Raw genomic sequence first — 19727 nt, 5'->3', positions numbered from 1 at the left:
CTAGCACAGGAATTGTGAAAAGACGTGGACATCAGCACTTTTTTGGCACATTGAGACAGACGTGCGGAGGAATTCCGCGCGTCGCGTCCTTAAAGCCGTCCTTAACGCTGTTCTTAAAGCTGTAGTAACAGTCCTTATTCTCTGTGAAGCCCGTAAAATTTTCACCGAAAGCCAGATAAATTTTTCAAATGGTTTCCAGCTGCCAGTCTCTAACAGTTTCTGAAAAAATTCTGATAGAAAAAAGCCCAAATCATTCCGCCATTTCCTGACAATGAAAATCCACCGAGGGGGCTGGACCACTCCTCACTCAAAGCCTGCTCACAGGCGACTGACGCAACCGACAGGCGTGGAAAAACTCACGCATGCGCACGAGGGTTCAAGCTTGTCTGACGCAATCACACGTGATTCAAATCCATATGGTTTTTGAAAAAAATAATAAGGTCGGATACTTTTCTAATAGACCTCGTATATGCGACGATAGGCGTTAAGGGGTTAAAAGGCCTCACCTCTGCATGGGGGGTGGACCTCCGGTGCCGCTGCTTCCTGTATTAAATGTAAATTCCCTGGACAATGTCTCTTACATTGCTGGCAGTGGGACACAGGACCAAAAGGACTATTAGTGCAGCAGATAGGCAAAGTAACTGTGCATTTTTGTGATGAAAGTATGAAATTTGGCAGACACATTCTAAATTTAACTATTTTCAGATGTGAAGGCATCCCAGAGCTGACCTCTAATGGTCTACAGGGGTCAATGAAGAATCACACAGGGGTCAAAATTTAAAAATGTTCTAATCATATTGAAAGGTGTAGCATATTATTTATCTGATGATAAAGATTCCAACAAGGTATAGATTGGACTATGACTGACTGTTATGAGGTAAAAACAGCAAAAACGGTTACCAAGATCAATTTCACTTTATACTGGAGTGAAAAGTTGCTCCAATTTTGGTTAAAAAAAACTATTGGTTGAGCTAATAGGATTAATAAATGGAATAGTTTTGACTGTTGAATGTATGGTCTCCAAAGTAAAGGTCAAACAAGGTTGGCATCCATTAGATTTTATGACATATGTTATCTAGTAGTATGATAACTAAGCATGACACATGGTGCAATCTATTCCTTTTTAAAACCCTATTAATCAGTAATTTCCATCGCTGTTTTACAAAATTGGAGCAACTTTAACTTTTGACCACTGTACAGTAGTGTTCAGAATAATAGTAGTGCTATGTGACTAAAAAGATTAATCCAGGTCTTGAGTATATTTCTTATTGTTACATGGGAAACAAGGTACTAGTAGATTCAGTAGATTCTCACAAATCCAACAAGACCAAGCATTCATAATATGCACACTCTTAAGGCTATGAAATTGGGCTTTTAGTAAAAACAAGTAGAAAAGGGGGTGTTCACAATAATAGTAGCATCTGCTGTTGACGCTACAAACTCAAAACTATTATGTTCAAGCTGCTTTTTTTAGCAATCCTGTGAATCACTAAACTAGTATTTAGTTGTATAACCACAGTTTTTCATGATTTCTTCACATCTGTGAGGCATTCATTTTGTTGGTTTGGAACCAAGATTTTGCTCGTTTACAAGTGTGCTTGGGGTCATCGTCTTGTTGAAACACAAATTTCAAGGGCATGTCCTCTTCAGCATAAGGCAACATGACCTCTTCAAGTATTTTGACATTCCAAACTGATCCATGATACCTGGTATGCGATATATAGGCCCAACACCATAGTAGGAGAAACATGCCCATATCATGATGCTTGCATCACCATGCTTCACTGTCTTCACTGTGAACTGTGGCTTGAATTCAGAGTTTGGGGGTCATTTCACAAACTGTCTGTGGCCCTTGGACCCAAAAAGAACAATTCTACTCTCATCAGTCCACAAAATATTCCTCCATTTCTCTTTAGGCCAGTTGATGTGTTCTTTGGCAAATTGTAACCTCTTCTGCACATGTCTTTTATTTAACAGAGGGACTTTGCCGGGGATTCTTGCAAATAAATTAGCTTCACACAGGCATCTTCTAACTGTCACAGCACTTACAGGTAACTCCAGACTGTCTTTAATCATCCTGGAGCTGATCAGTGGGTGAGCCTTTGCCATTCTGGTTATTCTTCTATCCATTTTGATGGTTGTTTTCCGTTTTCTTCCACACGTCTCTGTTTTTTTTTTTTTTTTTTTTTTTTTTTTTTTCTTCTCCCATTTTAAAGCATTGGAGATCATTGTAGATGAACAGCCTATGATTTTTTGCACCTGTGTATAAGTTTTCCTCTCTCCAATCAACGTTTTAATCAAACTACACTGTTCTTCTGAACAATGTCTTGAACGTCCCATTTTCCTCAAACTTTCAAAGAGGAAAGCATGTTCAGCAGGTGCTGGCTTCATCCTTAAATAGGGGACAACTGATTCACATCTGTTTGTTCCACAAAATTGACGGACTCACTGACTGAATGCCACACTACTATTATTGTGAACACCCCCTTTTTTTACTTTTTTTTTTACTAATAGCACAATTTCATAGCCTTAAGAGTGTGCATATCATGAATGCTTGGTCTTGTTGGATTTGTGAGAATCTACTGAATCTACTGGTACCTTGTTTCCCATGTAACAATAAGAAATATACTCAAAACCTGGATTAATCTTTTTAGTCACATAGCACTATTATTATTCTGAACACTACTGTACAAACTGAAATTGTTCTTTGTCATCCTTTTTTGCTGTTCTTAATCCCATAACTCCAGAACATTCACTCATAGATAGTCCAAACTATATCTTTTTGGAATCCTTATGATCAGATAAATAATGTGGTATGTTTTCCAATATGATTGAAGCATTTTTTTCCATTTTCATTTTGAAAAATTGTTGCCATGGAGACATATTGAAAATGAATGATAGTCCAATATCTAGTTTTATTTGTAATACCTTTAGCTATAGGTGTACCAAATTCCATACTTTTACTACAAAATCCACAATTGTTATGGTAATTTTAGGCAAGCTGCACCACTATATGGAGAACGAATGACACAGGAGTATGTGTTGTCAGCTGTAGAATGCCATGAGTTTCTTTTCCTACACTTCATATTGACATTTGAATGAGCCTTTATGAGGTGTTTAATATAACTTATTCATATAACTATGAATTTGGATCTACAAAAGTCTCCTTGAGTTATTATACTCAACAAAAATATAAACGCAACACTTTTGGTTTTGCTCCCATTTTGTATGAGATGAACTCAAAGATCTAAAACCTTTTCCACATACACAATATCACCATTTCCCTCAAATATTGTTCACAAACCAGTCTAAATCTGTGATAGTGAGCACTTCTCCTTTGCTGAGATAATCCATCCCACCTCACAGGTGTGCCATACCAAGATGCTGATTAGACACCATGATTAGTGCACAGGTGTGCCTTAGACTGCCCACAATAAAAGGCCACTCTGAAAGGTGCAGTTTTGTTTTATTGGGGGGGATACCAGTCAGTATCTGGTGTGACCACCATTTACCTCATGCAGTGCAACACATCTCCTTCGCATAGAGTTGATCAGGTTGTCAGTTGTGGCCTGTAGAATGTTGGTCCACTCCTCTTCAATGGCTGTGCGAAGTTGCTGGATATTGGCAGGAACTGGTACACGCTGTCGTATACGCCGGTCCAGAGCATCCCAAACATGCTCAATGGGTGACATGTCCGGTGAGTATGCCGGCCATGCAAGAACTGGGACATTTTCAGCTTCCAAGAATTGTGTACAGATCCTTGCAACATGGGGCCGTGCATTATCCTGCTGCAACATGAGGTGATGTTCTTGGATGTATGGCACAACAATGGGCCTCAGGATCTCATCACGGTATCTCTATGCATTCAAAATGCCATCAATAAAATGCGTCCATAACAGACGCCTGCCCATACCATAACCCCACCGCCACCATGGGCCACTCGATCCACAACACTGACATCAGAAAACCGCTCACCCTCACGATACCACACACGCTGTCTGCCATCTGCCCTGAACAGTGTGAACCGGGATTCATCCGTGAAGAGAACACCTCTCCAACGTGCAAAACGCCAGCGAATGTGAGCATTTGCCCACTCAAGTCGGTTATGACGACGAACTGGAGTCAGGTCGAGACCCCGATGAGGACGACGAGCATGCAGATGAGCTTCCCTGAGACGGTTTCTGACAGTTTGTGCAGAAATTCTTTGGTTATGCAAACCGATTGTTTCAGCAGCTGTCCGAGTGGCTGGTCTCAGACGATCTTGGAGGTGAACATGCTGGATGTGGAGGTCCTGGGCTGGTGTGGTTACACGTTGTCTGCAGTTGTGAGGCTGGTTGGATGTACTGCCACATTCTCTGAAACGCCTTTGGAGACGGCTTATGGTAGAGAAATGAACATTCAATACACGAGCAACAGCTCTGGTTGACATTCCTGCTGTCAGCATGCCAATTGCACGCTCCCTCAAATCTTGCGACATCTGTGGCATTGTGCTGTGTGATAAAACTGCACCTTTCAGTTTGGCCTTTTATTGTGGACAGTCTAAGGCACACCTGTGCACTAATCATGGTGTGAGGTGGGATGGATTATCTCAGCAAAGGAGAAGTGCTCACTATCACAGATTTAGACTAGTTTGTGAACAGTATTTGAGGGAAATGGTGATATTGTGTATGTGGAAAAAGTTTTAGATCTTTGAGTTCATCTCATACAAAATGGGAGCAAAACCAAAAGTGTTGCGTTTATATTTTTGTTGAGTGTATGTTTACTGTGTGGTGAGTTTTCATGGTGAGTTTTTATGCTCTATTTTAGATCATGTTATGTCTCTATATGTCCCAATGTGTTCTACTGCTGGCTGCACAACGAATTGCCCCTGGGGGGCTAATAAAGTCTACTTGATACTTGATATTTGATACTTGATATAGCAGATATTTATTCAGCCATTTTTTTACAGATGATGCTATGATCTTTGTGGAATCAGTGAATACCCCAAATCTAATACTTGAGAAGCTGAGTAAAGGATCAGAATGTCTGGGTTTGTGATTGTCCTAGATCAACATGGAGATCCACACTTTCAATGACTTCCTGTACTTGAACATCTGGGCCCGTATCCACGAAGCAGCTTAAGGTTAAAAATGGCTCCTAGTGATTATTAATCTAAGAAAAATCTTAGAATTCCTCGAATTCTTAGACATTTCTCAGAATTTTCACTTGGTAAGATGAAACTTGTCCGCAAAAAACCTTAGGCCTTAAGGGAGCTCCTAAGGTGCCAAAATGGTAAGAGGAGGGAGGAGGACTTTTAAGAAGTGTAAGAGTGTCTAAGCAGAGAAAATGGCAGGGAAGATACAGAGGAAGCAGAGATATTCTCCATATGTAGGGTGACAGTGAGCCAGTAACACGCTTCTGGCTTGATTGTTTAGGTTCTTGTTATCATATACACACTGTTAATATTATCATTATTTTTTTATTGTTATTATTATCTGTATTATTAATATTGTTATTTTCGTTTATTATTACTTCTATTTTCTCATTTGATTTTAAACGGACCACAATGGAAATGCGTGTTTTCACTTTCTTGTGTCATGCATGTATTTTTAACGTATTTACAATTATATTATTTACTCACAATAAAACTCACGCATGCATGCTTTTACTATATAGATATTTGGCATGTGAATGAGGTATGTTTGAACATTTTCAAGACAGATTTCATCATAACAGTTATCCTCATGATGACACATCTTAATGCAGTTCAGCTTAAATGATCGGTTGATTTCACTGTCCATTCATGACTAGGAGGGCGGAGCACATTTGTTTTTCTTTATTTCTCCTCCCCTTTCTGTGACAACCAATCACATCTCTTAGAGGACTGCTTCATACCTAGCAACGGGGTCAACCCTGCTTCCTCACAAAGATAGGAGTTTCTGTCTCCTCCTTGCTCAGACTTGCTCTCAGACACCTGTTGGCTCACTCTGAGGCTAAGATTTCTTGCCAGGAAATTTTAGACTAAGTTACGAGCTCTTTGAGAGGGCTTTGAGTTGCTTCGCGGATACAGGCCCTGGAGTGTATCTGTATGTGCTGAAAGCATCAAACATGTATATTCACTTAATGCAGGAGTGACATTCATGTCTCCAGGTTATCAACCCTTGAGACTGGGAGATAACCTTGGAGGAGCTCAAAAAGTCATGAGGTCACTATACAGAGTTGTTTGGTTAATGTCAATGTCCAAGTCTTTCGTGTCCTGGTGCGTTTTGTCTTCCTGTATGGGTGTGAGACTTGGACACTTATCTGTGTCTTAAGGAGACTAATGGTATCTTTAGTACTACATATCATGGAATGCCTTTGTGTCAACAAGCAGTTTATTCAGTACCAGATTATAGCATGGATGGGGAAAGAGTCCACACTATTGAGGACACAACTGAGGACAATTCTTTGTAATGTGTGGAAATAAGGCAGCACCAGACAATCTTTTGAAAGTTGTACACTGCAACTGTACCACAGGGTGTACAACACAACGCTGTACATGTTGGGGGTATGGTCTTCCATGCACAACTGCTTGTGAGATATGCCAACTTGAATCATGTGAAAACACGCACAACCAAGTATCTTTGGACTAAGATGATGATGAAAATGACAGTGGAGACTTTTAAATGTGGCCGCACTGTTGCAGTAGAACTTCTTTTGTGTTTACTAGTTGAAGTGTTTGTGACACTACGTCAAATGTCCATCATCAGTGTGATGGACATTTTCCTCAGGGCACAATGGTAATAGTATTCTGTTCACAGGTAAAGACTTCTTTCAATGTGATTTTCAATCATAATTTTAAGTGTTTTTGAGGCACTATGTCACGTGATGTCAGAGACATTTTCAAGTGGTGTTATTTTACAGATTGGTGTCATATTTATATCTATTGGTACATTTGTAGTGTCTAAACCAAACAGGAAAAACGTTTTCTGTAGATAGAAGTTTGGGGGTGTGGCCATATTGAGATTATACAAATTAACCACTTTCCCAGGGCCAAAATTTTGGCAACTTTTTTTCTAGTACTTTGGTGAACTTAATGATCAACATAAACCAAAAACCTTTTGTGTAAATTTTCTGAGGGTCAAATTTATATTGGCCCGGCTATCACTTGTGAGGGAACATCAGCTATGACTTAAGCGTCAATGGACTGGTGTTCTGTCCAGGGGGAGTGGTAGAGTCTCATCCATATCTGTGGATAAGCTCCAAAACCAACGGACCTCAGGACCTGTGTACTTACTTCATAGAGGGTGGATGGTATACATTAAATGTCATTTTCTCACCTTAGGTGGTCCCAATTAGGTAAAAATTGACTGCTGGCCCAAGGACTAATTCTTCAGAATTTACTTCTTCAACACCATGTGATGGTCCAGATGTGAATTCAGAATTTACAGTATAAATTATTTACTCTATACGCACAGATTTGTTAAATCATTGCAATATAACAAAACACTGTAAGACTTTAGAAGATATTTTCATGGGTTCAAATTAGTTAGTTTATAACAATTTATTATTTGTGCTTCTCTCCAACTCTGAAATAGTTATTTCTTATCCTTTTCTCTATTCAAACAAGGATGCAATTTGATTCTATATTAGTTGACCACTAGATGTCCATGTTGCCTACCAAAAAACATGTTCAGACTTTGGGCAGAAAATTAAATAGAACTTCATTCTACTGTGATCACAAGTAACATCAACATAAATTTGACTGTCGCCTTATTGAGCGCTTGAAGAAACTGGGATGTAGGACGAGTCCTTAAAGCTGGCACTGTCTCATTGTGGCAGCACTTCTTGAAATACTCACTGTTATGAGTTAAATCACCTCAAAGTGTCTTCAATAAAACTGTCAGTTGTGTAGTAGGAAGTGTGGCTGTGTAAGTCTTCTCTGGCATTTGTGTAAACTTCAGCCCTTCCCATTACCTTTAAAGGAGTCGGTACCCTGAACTAAATATGGCCATGCACTTTCACAGGATTTCTAAGAATGTCCCGGCCTCGCAGTCCACTTTGATGATTTTGAAGCCCTTGCAGTTTGTCACTGGTACTGTCGACTGCAAGGCGTGAGACCAGCCTCTCTGCACCAGGATTGATGCCTCTGGTGGCGTTTTGGTGCGCAAGAACCCAGCAAGGACAAGACTTCATCCTCCTCCTGTGGAAATATTCAGTTTCTTATTTTAGGAGAGAACCTTATTAAGTGGATTTTCTTGACTATCACCACCACTTTAATAAACAAAATACTTTTCTATTCTTCTGTACGCGCATAGCTTTGACCGCAGACTTTAGGCAACCATGTCCAGGCGAAAGGTGAGGGGCCTGACCCGTACAGGTCGTCAGGTGAGCGAGGACCCTGACCTGGACAACCTGCTGTCCACCCTTTCTCCAGAGGAGATGGAGGAACTTGAGAAGGATATGTTGAAAGTGCCAGACCTCGATCCGACAGATGGGAAGATCATCGTCCAAGCGGACAGTCGGTCTTCACTGCCGCCGACGAACAACAACATTGAGGATGCCAGAGGGGGCAGTCGACGAGAAGGTGACACAAGTAAATGGCGGCTCGGTCAAAGGGAACAGTCATTGGAGGTATGGGTTCACAAACTGACAGATCTAAAAAATAAATAAATAAAATAGCCTAAACAGACAAATCCAGTTACAGTTTACCACATTACATAACATCTGTCGTCCCAAGGTATTCTAATGATAGCTCTCATGTGCTGTTTTTCATTTTAGTTGAAGGACACTGCCAACTGGACCTCTTGCATGCAGAGTCCATCAGATCATAAATAATAGTCCCCTGAGATTGTTTCTGTGCCAGCAAAAATATTGTTTTCCCTTGGAGGCTTATTTACATCTCTTTCACATTCTTAAATGCCATGTTAAAAATGGAGAAGCAACCACTCACAAACAGACTTGTTTCTATAGATTCCATGATCATCTCTGACATCTTGGGGGTCCAAGACCCTGATTTTGTGCTAGTTTGCAGCTGGTTGGGTGCTTTAAAAGAAAATGCACTTCAGTCTATGGAGTCGTGGTCTTGCAGATATTCTTAATCCCGGCCTGATGGAATTTCTTGGTTGATTGCTCCTATGCTCACTGCCTTTTAAGGATACATCTGCTAGGAGCCGGGGCCTCACACAGCAAAACAGAGGCAGACTCACAAATCAAACATTTAGGAAGCTGCTCTCTGCAAATGCATGGATCATAAAACGGTTGCATAGCTGGTTGCATAGCTGGACAGCAACACAATGTGTGACTTTGCCTCTGTGCATTATAATGCAACTGAAATGACACACAATGTGCTTGTAGTGTAGAATTTCAGCTTTATTGCAATGGGGTTTTTTAAATCAAAAATATTGCATTAACTATTTAGTAACTGTGGTTATTTGTATATTCAGCCTCTCCAATTTCAGAGCCTGTAAATAAATGAACAGTAAATATAAGGATTTTTTTTAACAAATTGTGCCTTTTACAGACAGTTTTCATCACCATTTGTACAGCTTTGAGTTGTAGTAGGCATGTGAGCCTCAAGCCTAGATTTAATCTGTTTTCTTGTTTGAAAATCCTTTGGTTATTGTGATAAATTGACTATGTGTATTTGGTTGTTTTAGTGCAGCACTTCTGTCACTGTATATTCTGACAATTCTGTGTCATATTGTTTTATTTATTGTGTTATTGTTAATATTGCCAGATCACATAGTCACCCCACTGAATCTGGTCTGCTTCAGGTTTCTTCCTGTAATCAAAAAAAGCTTGAGGGAGTTGAGGGAGAGCTCATGGGGCCTTGTTGACCTTGTTGTTTTCATTCAATGGTGTGGGAAAGTGTGTCCAAAACTTTGGCTTGTAACCACCACCATCACCCCCCACCCCCACACGCATATACAGTGCATCCACAAAGTATTCACAGCGCTGTACTTTTTCAGCATTTTGCTATGTTACAACCTTATTCCAAAACGGAGGAAATTTTATTGATTTATTTGGTCAAAATTCATACAATACCCCACACTGACAATCTGAACATTTTTTTTATTTTTCTGAGATTTTTGAAAAATTATTAAATATAAAAAAAAAAAAGACTAAAACGCACATGTACATAAGTATTCACAGCCTTTGCCATGAAACTCAAAACTGAGCTTCATGGCACTACGTTCTACACACAACACCCCATAATGACAATGTGAAAAAAGGTTTTTTTTTTAAAGATTTTTGCAAATTTATTAAAAATAATATATAAAAAAACTAAGAAATCACATATACATGACACCCCTGTCGCACATTGATGATTTAGCCAGCGTATGCCGACCATATTAAAACACTCAGTGGGAACGGGGCTGTCAGCATACACTGGCTGAATCATCAAGGTGTGATAGGGCCCTAAATATTCAGAGCCTTTGCCACGAAGCTCAAAACTGAGCTCAGGTGCATCCTGTTTCCACTGATCATCCTTGAGATGTTTCCACAGCTTAACTGGATTCCACATGGACAACTTTGCATTTCTGTAAGATTCAACTGATTGGACATGATTTGGAAAGGCACACACCTGTCTACATATAAGGTCCCACAGTGGACAGTGCATGTCAGAGCACAAACCAAGCATGAAGTCAGAGGAACCGCCAGTAGACCTTCAAGACAGGATTGTCTCGAGGCACAAATCTGGGGAAGGGTACAGAAACATTTCTGCTCCTTTGAAGGTCCCAATGAGCACAGTGCACATTATCTGTAAATGGAAGAGGTTCATAGCTACCAGAATTCTTCAGAGAGCTGGCTGCTCGTCAAAACTGAGCAATCACTGGGGAAGGGCCTTAGTCAGGGACGTGATAGTCAGTTATACATGCCGATAACTGCTGGTAATCTCGTTCACATAAAATCCTTAGAAGATTGCCTTGCATCAGTGAGAAGTTGGATGTCTAGAAACTTCCTACTTTTAAACTCTGATAAAACTGAAATGATGGTTCTTGGTCCAGTGAGACATCGGCATCAATTTGACCAGTTAATGCTCAGTCTAGGCTCGTGTGTCATACATCACACTGACAAAGTGAGGAACCTTGGGGTAATTTTTGATCCTTCGTTGTCCTTTGGCCTCCACATTAGAAATATTACTAGGACTGCTTTCTTCCACCTGCAAAATATAGCGAAGATTCGTCCCATCCTGTCTATGGCTGATGCTGAGACCCTGATCCATGCGTTTATCTCTTCTAGATTGGACTACTGCAATGTTCTATTTTTTGGTTTACCGCAGTCTAGCATTAGGGCTCTCCAATTGGTTCAAAATGCTGCAGCCAGACTTTTGACACGAAGCAGAAAGTTCGACCACATTACACCCATTTTTGTATCTCTTCACTGGCTTCCTGTCCCAGTGAGATCAGATTTTAAGGTTCTGCTACTAACCTATAAAATTATTCATGGACTGGCACCTCCCTACTTAGCTGACCTAATTAAACCTTACGTACCGACCTGGGCTTTATGTTCTCAGGGTGCAGGACTACTTTGTGTCCCTAAGGTGAATAAGAAGTCTGCGGATCACAGAGCTTTCTCTTATCGTGCCCCTGTTACGTGGAATGATCTCTCTGCGTCAATAAAACAGTCAGATTCTGTGGAGACTTTCAAGTCCAGACTTAAGATGCACTTCTTTTCCCTTTCATATGGCTATCATACTGGTACAGTTTTGTTTTACACTTTTTACTCTTTTAATTCATTTTATTAGTAAACGGAGCATGTCGCGACCTCAACTTTATCTAAATTCTGGGTCTTTCAGTGAACTTTAGGGCTAGTGGCTGGCGATCACCTTAGTATTTCTTCTGTTTTTCTTGTTGATTAATGCTGGCAAATTATACAGTATTTTTTGTCTTTCTGATGCCTGATTCTGTTTTTTCTCTCTGTTTAAGGTGCAGCTCCATCCAGAGATGGGAGTTGTGTTTGTGTTGACGACCCTCCTGTCCTGTGCACCAACAGCATTTCTTGCATATTCGTCCATGAATTGTTCTGTGAATTGTTCTGTGAATTGTTCTGTAATTTCTGTTTGTAGCATGGCCCAAGCAGAGGGTCACCCCTTTGAGTCTGGTCTGCTTGAGGTTTCTTCCTCAGAGGGAGTTTTTCCTTACTACTGTTGCTCTGGGGGTTGGTAAGGTTAGACCTTACCTGTGTGAAGCTCCTTGAGGCAACTCTGTTGTGATTTGGCGCTATATAAATGAAAATAAATTGAAATTGAAATAAATTTCCGTGACCAAGAACCCGATTATCACTCCGTCAGAGCTCCAGCATTCCTCTGTGGAGAGAGGAGAACCTTCCAGAAGGACAACCATCTCTGCAGCAGTCCACAAATCAGGCCTGTGTGGTAGTGTGGCCAGATGGAAGCCATTCCTTAGTAAAAGGCACATGGCAGCTCACCTGGAGTTTGAGTTTGCCAAAAGGCACCTGAAGGACTCTCAAACCATGAGAATTCTCTGGTCTGATGAGACAATGATTGAGAGTACTTCAGGTGCCAAAAGGCATTTCTGGAGCGATCTGAAAATGGCCAACCCAGTCTCACGGATTGTCATGATTCAGCAGCACGAAATATACATTAATCTATTGGTTCATCATGAAGAGTGCAAAAGGTTAGGGTCGGGGGTAGGAATAGTGAGTTTTAAAAAAACCCGTCACAAAAATTTGAATCATTTCGTGATGGGAGGGTGAAAAAAAATGTGCGACTGGACTGAAATGGCTCTGCACCGACACATCCCCATCCAAGCTGCAAGGAGGAATGTGTAAAACTGCCCAAAGATAGGTGTGCCAAGCTTGTGGGCATCATATTTGAGGCTGTAATTGAACAAAGGGTGTGAATACCTATGTACATGTGATTTCTTAGTTTTTATCATTAATAAATTTGCAAAAATAAAAAAAAACTTTTTTCATGTTGTCATTATGGGGTGTTGTGAGTACAATTTTGAGGGAAATATGTATTTACTCCATTTTGGAATAAAGCTGTAACTTAACAAAATGTGGAAAAAGTGAAGAGAGTGCTGCGAATACTTTCCAGATGCACTGTGCGTGTGCTTGTGTGTATGTGTGTGTGAGTGTGCATGTGTGCGTGTGTCATATTAGCTACAATGTAAGATGATTTTTTTCTTCTTGCAAATACAAGAAAAAAAAATCTTATATTGAGTGTGCAGACTTTTACATATCATATATCTATGCAACAGTAGGTGCCTACCCCCCACCTTTTAAAGCATTTTTCTTTATTTGCCTCTCACATGCCTGGAAAAGCTCCTCGCCATCTAACCATGCCATTTAGGTCTTTCAGACTTTTTCAGTAAAATTGTTCTTGGGAGCATGAGAATGACTAAAACCTTTTAGCTGAGCTCCCCCAGACCACCCGCCTTTTTAAGCATTTTCCTTATTTTGCTTTTCAGCTTCTGGAGGGGCTCTGCGCCTCACACTCCCCACCTTTTTAAGCATTTTTCTTTTTTTGCTTTTCAGCTGACCCCCCTCATTACAGCCCTCTTAACCCTCTGCCACGTTATTAAGCATTTTTTTAATGTAAATGTAAATTAATATTCAAAGTTTTCAGCTAGTTGACAGTAGGGCTGTACAATATGGCCATATTATTGTATCTCAGTATTGTCATATAAATTGTCATGTAAATGTCACTTATATACATGTTGTCCATATTCTTGAGCCGCTTAGGTGGGTAGGGAGAGTTCCCATGGGATAAAAAAGCTTTTCAACCGACCATCCCTGGTTCTCAAGACCAGGCACCTAAGTGGCTTGACTCTCTCTCTCTTTTTTTTTTTTTTTTAAAGATATTTAGGTGCACCTTAGTAAACACTAGTAGAGTTCCACCTTAGATTTGGAATGTATAATAGAAGATATAACTTACTGAATTTTCATATCAATATGATAAACGATATGATTATGATTTGACACAAAGTGCAGCAACAGTGAAAATTAAACATTCTTAAACAAAATCGTAATAATACCACACTCATTTTGTACTCATCATAAGGTTAGTACTGTGCCCTCCAAAAGTATTGGAACACTGGAATTTTTAATTTGTTCATGCCATTTTAAATACAAGAAAAACAAAAAATAAAGAATAAAAATTTGTAAAATTATCTTCCTCAAACTCAAACTGAAAGCAAATCTCTAAAATTTGATAAAACCTGTAAATAATAATCAGTTTTATTGCCAGTTTTCTTTTGACAAGTCAGGGGATGGAAACATGATAAGTGATCAATCAATCAATCAATCAATTTTTTTATATAGCGCCAAATCACAACAAACAGTTGCCCCAAGGCGCTTTATATTGTAAGGCAAGGCCATACAATAATTAGTGATAAGTGATAAGAATGATAAATGATAAGAATGGTGACAAAGATCAGTTTCAGTTTGTACACGGGTCAAACATTTTTGTGCTGAATTTGATGCTTGTATCACCATTTGAAGGATTGTTTCAGTTATCTGCTGCACTAATAGGCCAACAGAACCAACTTCTTGTCTGTTGCCTTAAACATGTTTGCACTCTTAAACAGCTAACAGACAGACATGGCAACCCAAATTAAAGGGGAAATACTTTACTCACCAATATATATAATATAAGTTTGGTGTGATTAGAAGTCCATAGTTCAAACGACGTGTTCAGTTCAAATCTGAAGCAAACATTTTTCTTCTTCTTCTACTAAGGTGGATTAGAACTTTTTGTGGTACACAGCACAAACTACTGCAGCTCTTTCAACCAGACGTGTGGTGCCGTGACATGTCAATCATCTGTGTCCAATCAGATTTCAGGAGAGTCCAGTGAAACCCCAGCCTCCACTCTAGCTCCACCCATGCCAGGAAGTGTTTGACATTTGAACATTTCCTGTTTCACTGTGACTGATAAATTGGCACTTCCTGTTGAGTGTGAGCTTGCCACTGAGTTCCCGCGAGATTCCATGGGATCTCGTCTGTCAATCCAGGAAGTGTTTGACATTTGAACATTTCCTGTTTTACTGTGGATTTGAAAATTGGCACTTCCTGTTTAGGATGCATTGTACCATGAGTGAGGTTCACGCTGCTGCGCAACGCTTCGCTCATATTATTATTATTTTTTTTATTATATGTCATGTCAACAGCAGTGCATTTGTTTACATGAAGCTGATCGAGTGGGTACAGTTTTGCTGTAGGTGTTATGTCATAAAGGTCATGCACCGTGCATTTCTGTAAAAAAGACGTTCTGCATCACTTAAAAGGCATGTGTTCTGAAGGAATCATTTGAAATGGAGATGTTATTCTTCAAAATTACAACACATCTCCTGATAACTTTCATACCTGTTCAAATATTATGTTTTCCTGTAAGATTTCTTTTTGATGTTGGCATATAGCTTGACTGTCAAGTAAAAGTATTGATTTGATATCATGTTTGTCCTCTTGCAGAGTGAGCCAAAGAAGGAGAGTCGGAAGCAGGAATACCTGAGGAAGATGGGTCTCAGCCAGGAGGGGAATGATGACAAGAAATTCGGTGTACAAAGACAAACAAGTCTTTCAAATGAAAAAGATATTAGGCCGGACGACAGAGACAACAAAGGACCTGAATGCTCTAAAGAGGAGCGGAGTGGACTTTCAAGTAGATACAGGAGACAAGACAACAGAGAGAGAGAAGTTAAAGAGGAAGCCAATGCCAAAGATGCATATGAGGACAAAAAGCTCAGAGATAAAAGAGAAAGCACAGGTAGTAAGACAAAGGATATGATCTCCAAATTACAGGAAAAAAGGGATGACAGCAAGGAGAGGGACAGAAAGGAAGACTGCAGAAGGAAGGATGACAGCAAAACCAAAGACATAATTTCCAAACTACAAGAAAAGAGGGAAAAGGAAGCAAACAAGGAAAAAGACAGAAAAGACACTGTGAGAACACAAGGACTTGTCTCTAAAATGGTGGAGAAGCAGAGCAAAACCCAGGAAAGCCAAACTCGAGAGACTAAATCAGAAGATAAAGCAAGTAAGGGAGATAAGAAAAGTGGAGATAAAGACAAGGCTGAAGTCAAAGTTGAGCGGCAGAGGTCTGAGAAGGGCGAAAGTGATGTGCAGGAGAAATGTGGTAAGGTAGAAAAGAGGACATACAAAGAAGAGCTGTTCAACCACAGTGACCACATAAAAGAGGACAGGAAAATTATTACAGCAGACAAAAAGGAAAAAGAGGATGGTAAAGTAAAAGGGAAAAATGATACATTGAAATCCAGCAAAGATGAGGAACCCAAGAAAATCAGCAACTGTGTGGCAAAAAACACCCCCAACAGCAAGACGAAAGAGGAAGAGGAAGATGAAGACTCGAGCATGTTTGATGAGTTGATGGCACAAGTTCGAAATAACAGCGCTTCCCTCACTGAGCTCAATGTCAACAACTCGGAGGTTATCAAGACTAAAACACTTATCGAGTTTGCTGAGGCCTTGCACAACAACACCAGTGTTAAGACATTTGCTTTGGCGAACTGCCGGGCGGACGACCATGTAGCTTATGCCATCGCTGGCACACTACGCAGCAACAAGACCATCACCAGCATCAACCTAGACTCCAACCATCTCACTGGAAAGGGTATCCTGTCCCTGATCCAGGCTCTGCAACACAATTCAACACTCACTGAGCTTCGATTCCAAAATCAACGTCACATCTGTGGTGGAAAGACCGAGATGGAGATGACGAAGATTCTGAAAGATAACACCACCCTGCTGAAACTGGGTTACCACTTTGAGTTAGCCGGACCCAGAATGACCACCACAAACATACTCAGTCGCAACATGGACCGACAAAGACAAAAACGCTTGCAAGAGCAAAAACAAGCTCAGGCCAATGGGGAGAAGAAGGGGACGCTGGAGGTACCCAAGACAGGTGGAGGAGGTTCTCTGAGAGGTTCTCCCAAGGCTTCCCCAAAACCTTCTCCCATCCCCTCGCCAATTCCATCCCCACAGCTGACTCCTAAGAGGGGAGCTGGAGGTCCAGCTCCACCTCCACCTCCACCACCACCTGGGGGTGGGCTTCCGCCACCGCCGCCTCCTCCAACCTTGGATGTAGATGCCCTGAAGAATTCTCTGACACCAGTGTCACAACGAAAGCTGGATGGAAAAAGTCCAGGTGCTTCTAAGAACTCTAGGGACCAACTGCTCGCCTCCATCAGAGGAAGCAACATTAAACAACTTAAGAAGGTATGTCGAATGGGTTTACAGACAACGGTTCAGATAGCACAAAGTCACACTTACTTACATCTTCTTTGTCCAACAGGTGCCAGTGCCAAAGTTGTTGCAGTAAAACTTCTATTGGAAAATGGCAAGAAAAGTTGAACAGACATCTCATTACAGGTTTCTGTGGCAATGCACTCTGTTTTGCATCCAGATTCAGTTCAATTCTGTCAAAGAACTGTGCTGTGGGATGGCTGGAGACATTGAGGAAACATGATGCATGAGATGCTGATGTGAGTGACGAGCCCTCACTATGAATTTTCCCCCCAAACACTGGACCAAAAGGACTCTGTGGAGAATGAGTGACTCAGGAGCCTCTTACCACCAGCTGCAGAGTGCTATGAGTTTCTTTACCTACAGTTCATATTGACGCTTTGCTGGTTATTTGCACTAGATAATATGAAGCCGATCATATACCATGTTGGCTTGCAACAAAATGTGAGTGAGGGAGCTGTTTTTGATGCGCTTAGTAACAGTCATATAACTTTATGAATTTGAATATCCAAAAGTCTATCCTTGATATCATAGATATTAATTCAGCCATTTATTTATTTGCGGAGAGGGAATCCATCTTATTCTTATTACGTGGGATTCTGTTCAAACTGGGAATTTTGAAATATCAGGGAATTCATAATCTGGGTAAGAAAAAAATGAAAGGTGGAGGAACCAATGGAAAAACACTTCAAATGATGATACAAACATGTCACTTGGCATAGACATACTCTTTGAAAAACATTTCTGATGGCTAATGTGAAAATCCAAGGTGGGGGCCTTTTTTTCAAGATGGCTGCCAGATTTCAAGCCAAAATTCCATTTCACCATATCTCTGAATCTTGTTGATGGATTTGAGTCAATACTGAGTACGTTAATTTTTATTTTTTAATCCTAAACCTGATTTTGTTATTAAATATCCCTCAAGACATTTTTGTGTCTCTAAAATGTGGAAATATTTATATGGAATATCACATTTTCAGCATACATTCACATTTAATTAGCTCTGGCAGTATAGATACAAAAACATTTTATGTGTAGTAATAACCTATATTAATAGTTCTCATTAAAAGTGGACAAAAATTTCTTTGTCATTTTATCATGACAAGATTTATTTTTCATTTATTGTTACAATATAAAATGCAACACATTTAGTAGGCAGAAACTTGTGATATACATTTCGATTACATTAGATAGAACTTTATTGATCCCTTGGGAAGACTCCCTCAGGGAAATTGAGGTTCCAGCAGCATTGTATAGCAACACACAGAGTAAGAAGCACACAGAGTATCAAAAGTGAAAAAAGAAAAACAGTTTGCAAATATAAATACAAATACACAATATATAAATACCAGACATACTGATCAATACTGGTTTACTGGCTACTAGTATTCCTCTCATTCTCATTCCCGACTTCTGTCTTCCTGTTTCAGCTTAAGCCAGTAGTTATATACGTACCCAAGATTTTAATGAGTAACATCTGTTTCAGAGTATTAACTGTCATCATTCAAATATTGTTTCTTTCATGATATATGCTATATTTTTAATTTTTTTCCATCTTGGATTGTTGCTTGGCTCGTTCCCTAATTTTGATGAGTACACCAATGTGTATGTTCTTGCCAGGTTTCATGCTTGTATTGTCATTTGAATGATTTTTCTCAAAATCAGCAGTTTGCTGCTCCACTAAAGGTCTGGTTGAACACCTTGTTGCCAAATCTCAGGACATCTCAGGCAGAGTTCAACACTTTTGAAAGTAACCCATGGGAATTCCGGTGTATGAGAAACAGATTTATACAGTACACTTTTAAAAAGAGAGAACAAATGGCTGTTCTGCACTACACCAGCTGAAATGTAGTATTTTGCTCTGAATGTTTGGATATCCCACATTACTTTTGTCATACATCTTAATGGCTTAACTTGAGAAATTTGGAAAATGCTTTTCAGTGAATATCATTAAAAAAAATTGTAATGTGATTTTAAAGAAAAAGCAGAGTGGCACTCTGTGTATTGTGTAAGAAAGACTTGTATTTTATTATACACGATTTTCTTCTAGAGCCTGTATTTCTCCAATAAAATATTTTGTTATGTTTGCAACAAAAAGTCATATGTTTGATGGCGGGAATGGCTGATACAGTGCATCCAGAAAGTATTCACAGTATTTCACTTTTTCCACATTTTATGTTATGTTACAGCCTTATTCCAAAACACAAAAAAAAAACTGATTTTTTTTCCTCAAAATTCTCCACACAGAACCCCATAATGACAATGTGATTAAAGTTTTTTTTTAGTTTTGCAAATTTATTAAAAATAAAAAAATTAAGAAATCACGTGTACATAAGTATTCACAGCCTTTCCCATGAAGCTCAAAAATTGAGCTCAGGTGCATCCTGTTTCCACTGATCATCCTTGAGATGTTTCTACAGCTGAACTGAAGTCCACCTGGTGTAAATTCAGTTGATTGGGCATGATTTAGAAAGGCACACACCTGTCTACATATAAGATCCCACAGTTGACAGTGCATGTCAGAGAGCAAACCA

General features: G+C 39.8%; 1 protein-coding gene across 2 annotated transcripts; it reads left to right on the top strand.

Annotated features, from left to right (window-relative positions):
- Positions 1–7799: 7799 nt before the first annotated feature.
- lmod1b (leiomodin 1b (smooth muscle)) lies at positions 7800–19284 on the top strand. 2 transcript variants are annotated; one of them, XM_034166098.1, is made up of 4 exons: positions 7800–8121; positions 8277–8592; positions 15400–17166; positions 17243–19284. In XM_034166098.1, exons 2-4 carry the CDS (start codon positions 8302–8304, stop codon positions 17267–17269), a joined length of 2085 nt encoding a protein of 694 aa, XP_034021989.1. In that variant the 5' UTR covers positions 7800–8121; positions 8277–8301; the 3' UTR covers positions 17270–19284. The 2 variants fall into 2 exon arrangements, with proteins under 2 accessions (XP_034021989.1, XP_034021988.1); XM_034166097.1 differs by having other exon boundaries at positions 7800–8592.
- The last annotated feature ends 443 nt before the right edge of the window (positions 19285–19727 follow it).

The sequence above is a fragment of the Thalassophryne amazonica genome, chromosome 3 (genome assembly GCF_902500255.1).
Source record: "Thalassophryne amazonica chromosome 3, fThaAma1.1, whole genome shotgun sequence".
Classification (NCBI taxonomy): Eukaryota; Metazoa; Chordata; class Actinopteri; order Batrachoidiformes; family Batrachoididae; genus Thalassophryne; species Thalassophryne amazonica.
The sequence above is the reverse complement of the archived record's forward strand: the minus strand, read 5'-3'. Positions and strand labels throughout refer to the sequence as shown.

Excerpts from the sequence above, each read along its gene's own strand:
- lmod1b (XM_034166098.1), top strand. The coding sequence starts at position 8,302 with ATGTCCAGGCGAAAGGTGAGGGGCCTGACCCGTACAGGTCGTCAGGTG. Across the intron at positions 8,593-15,399 it reads AAAGGGAACAGTCATTGGAG|AGTGAGCCAAAGAAGGAGAG; the intron begins GTATGGGTTCAC and ends GTCCTCTTGCAG. Across the intron at positions 17,167-17,242 it reads ACATTAAACAACTTAAGAAG|GTGCCAGTGCCAAAGTTGTT; the intron begins GTATGTCGAATG and ends TTTGTCCAACAG.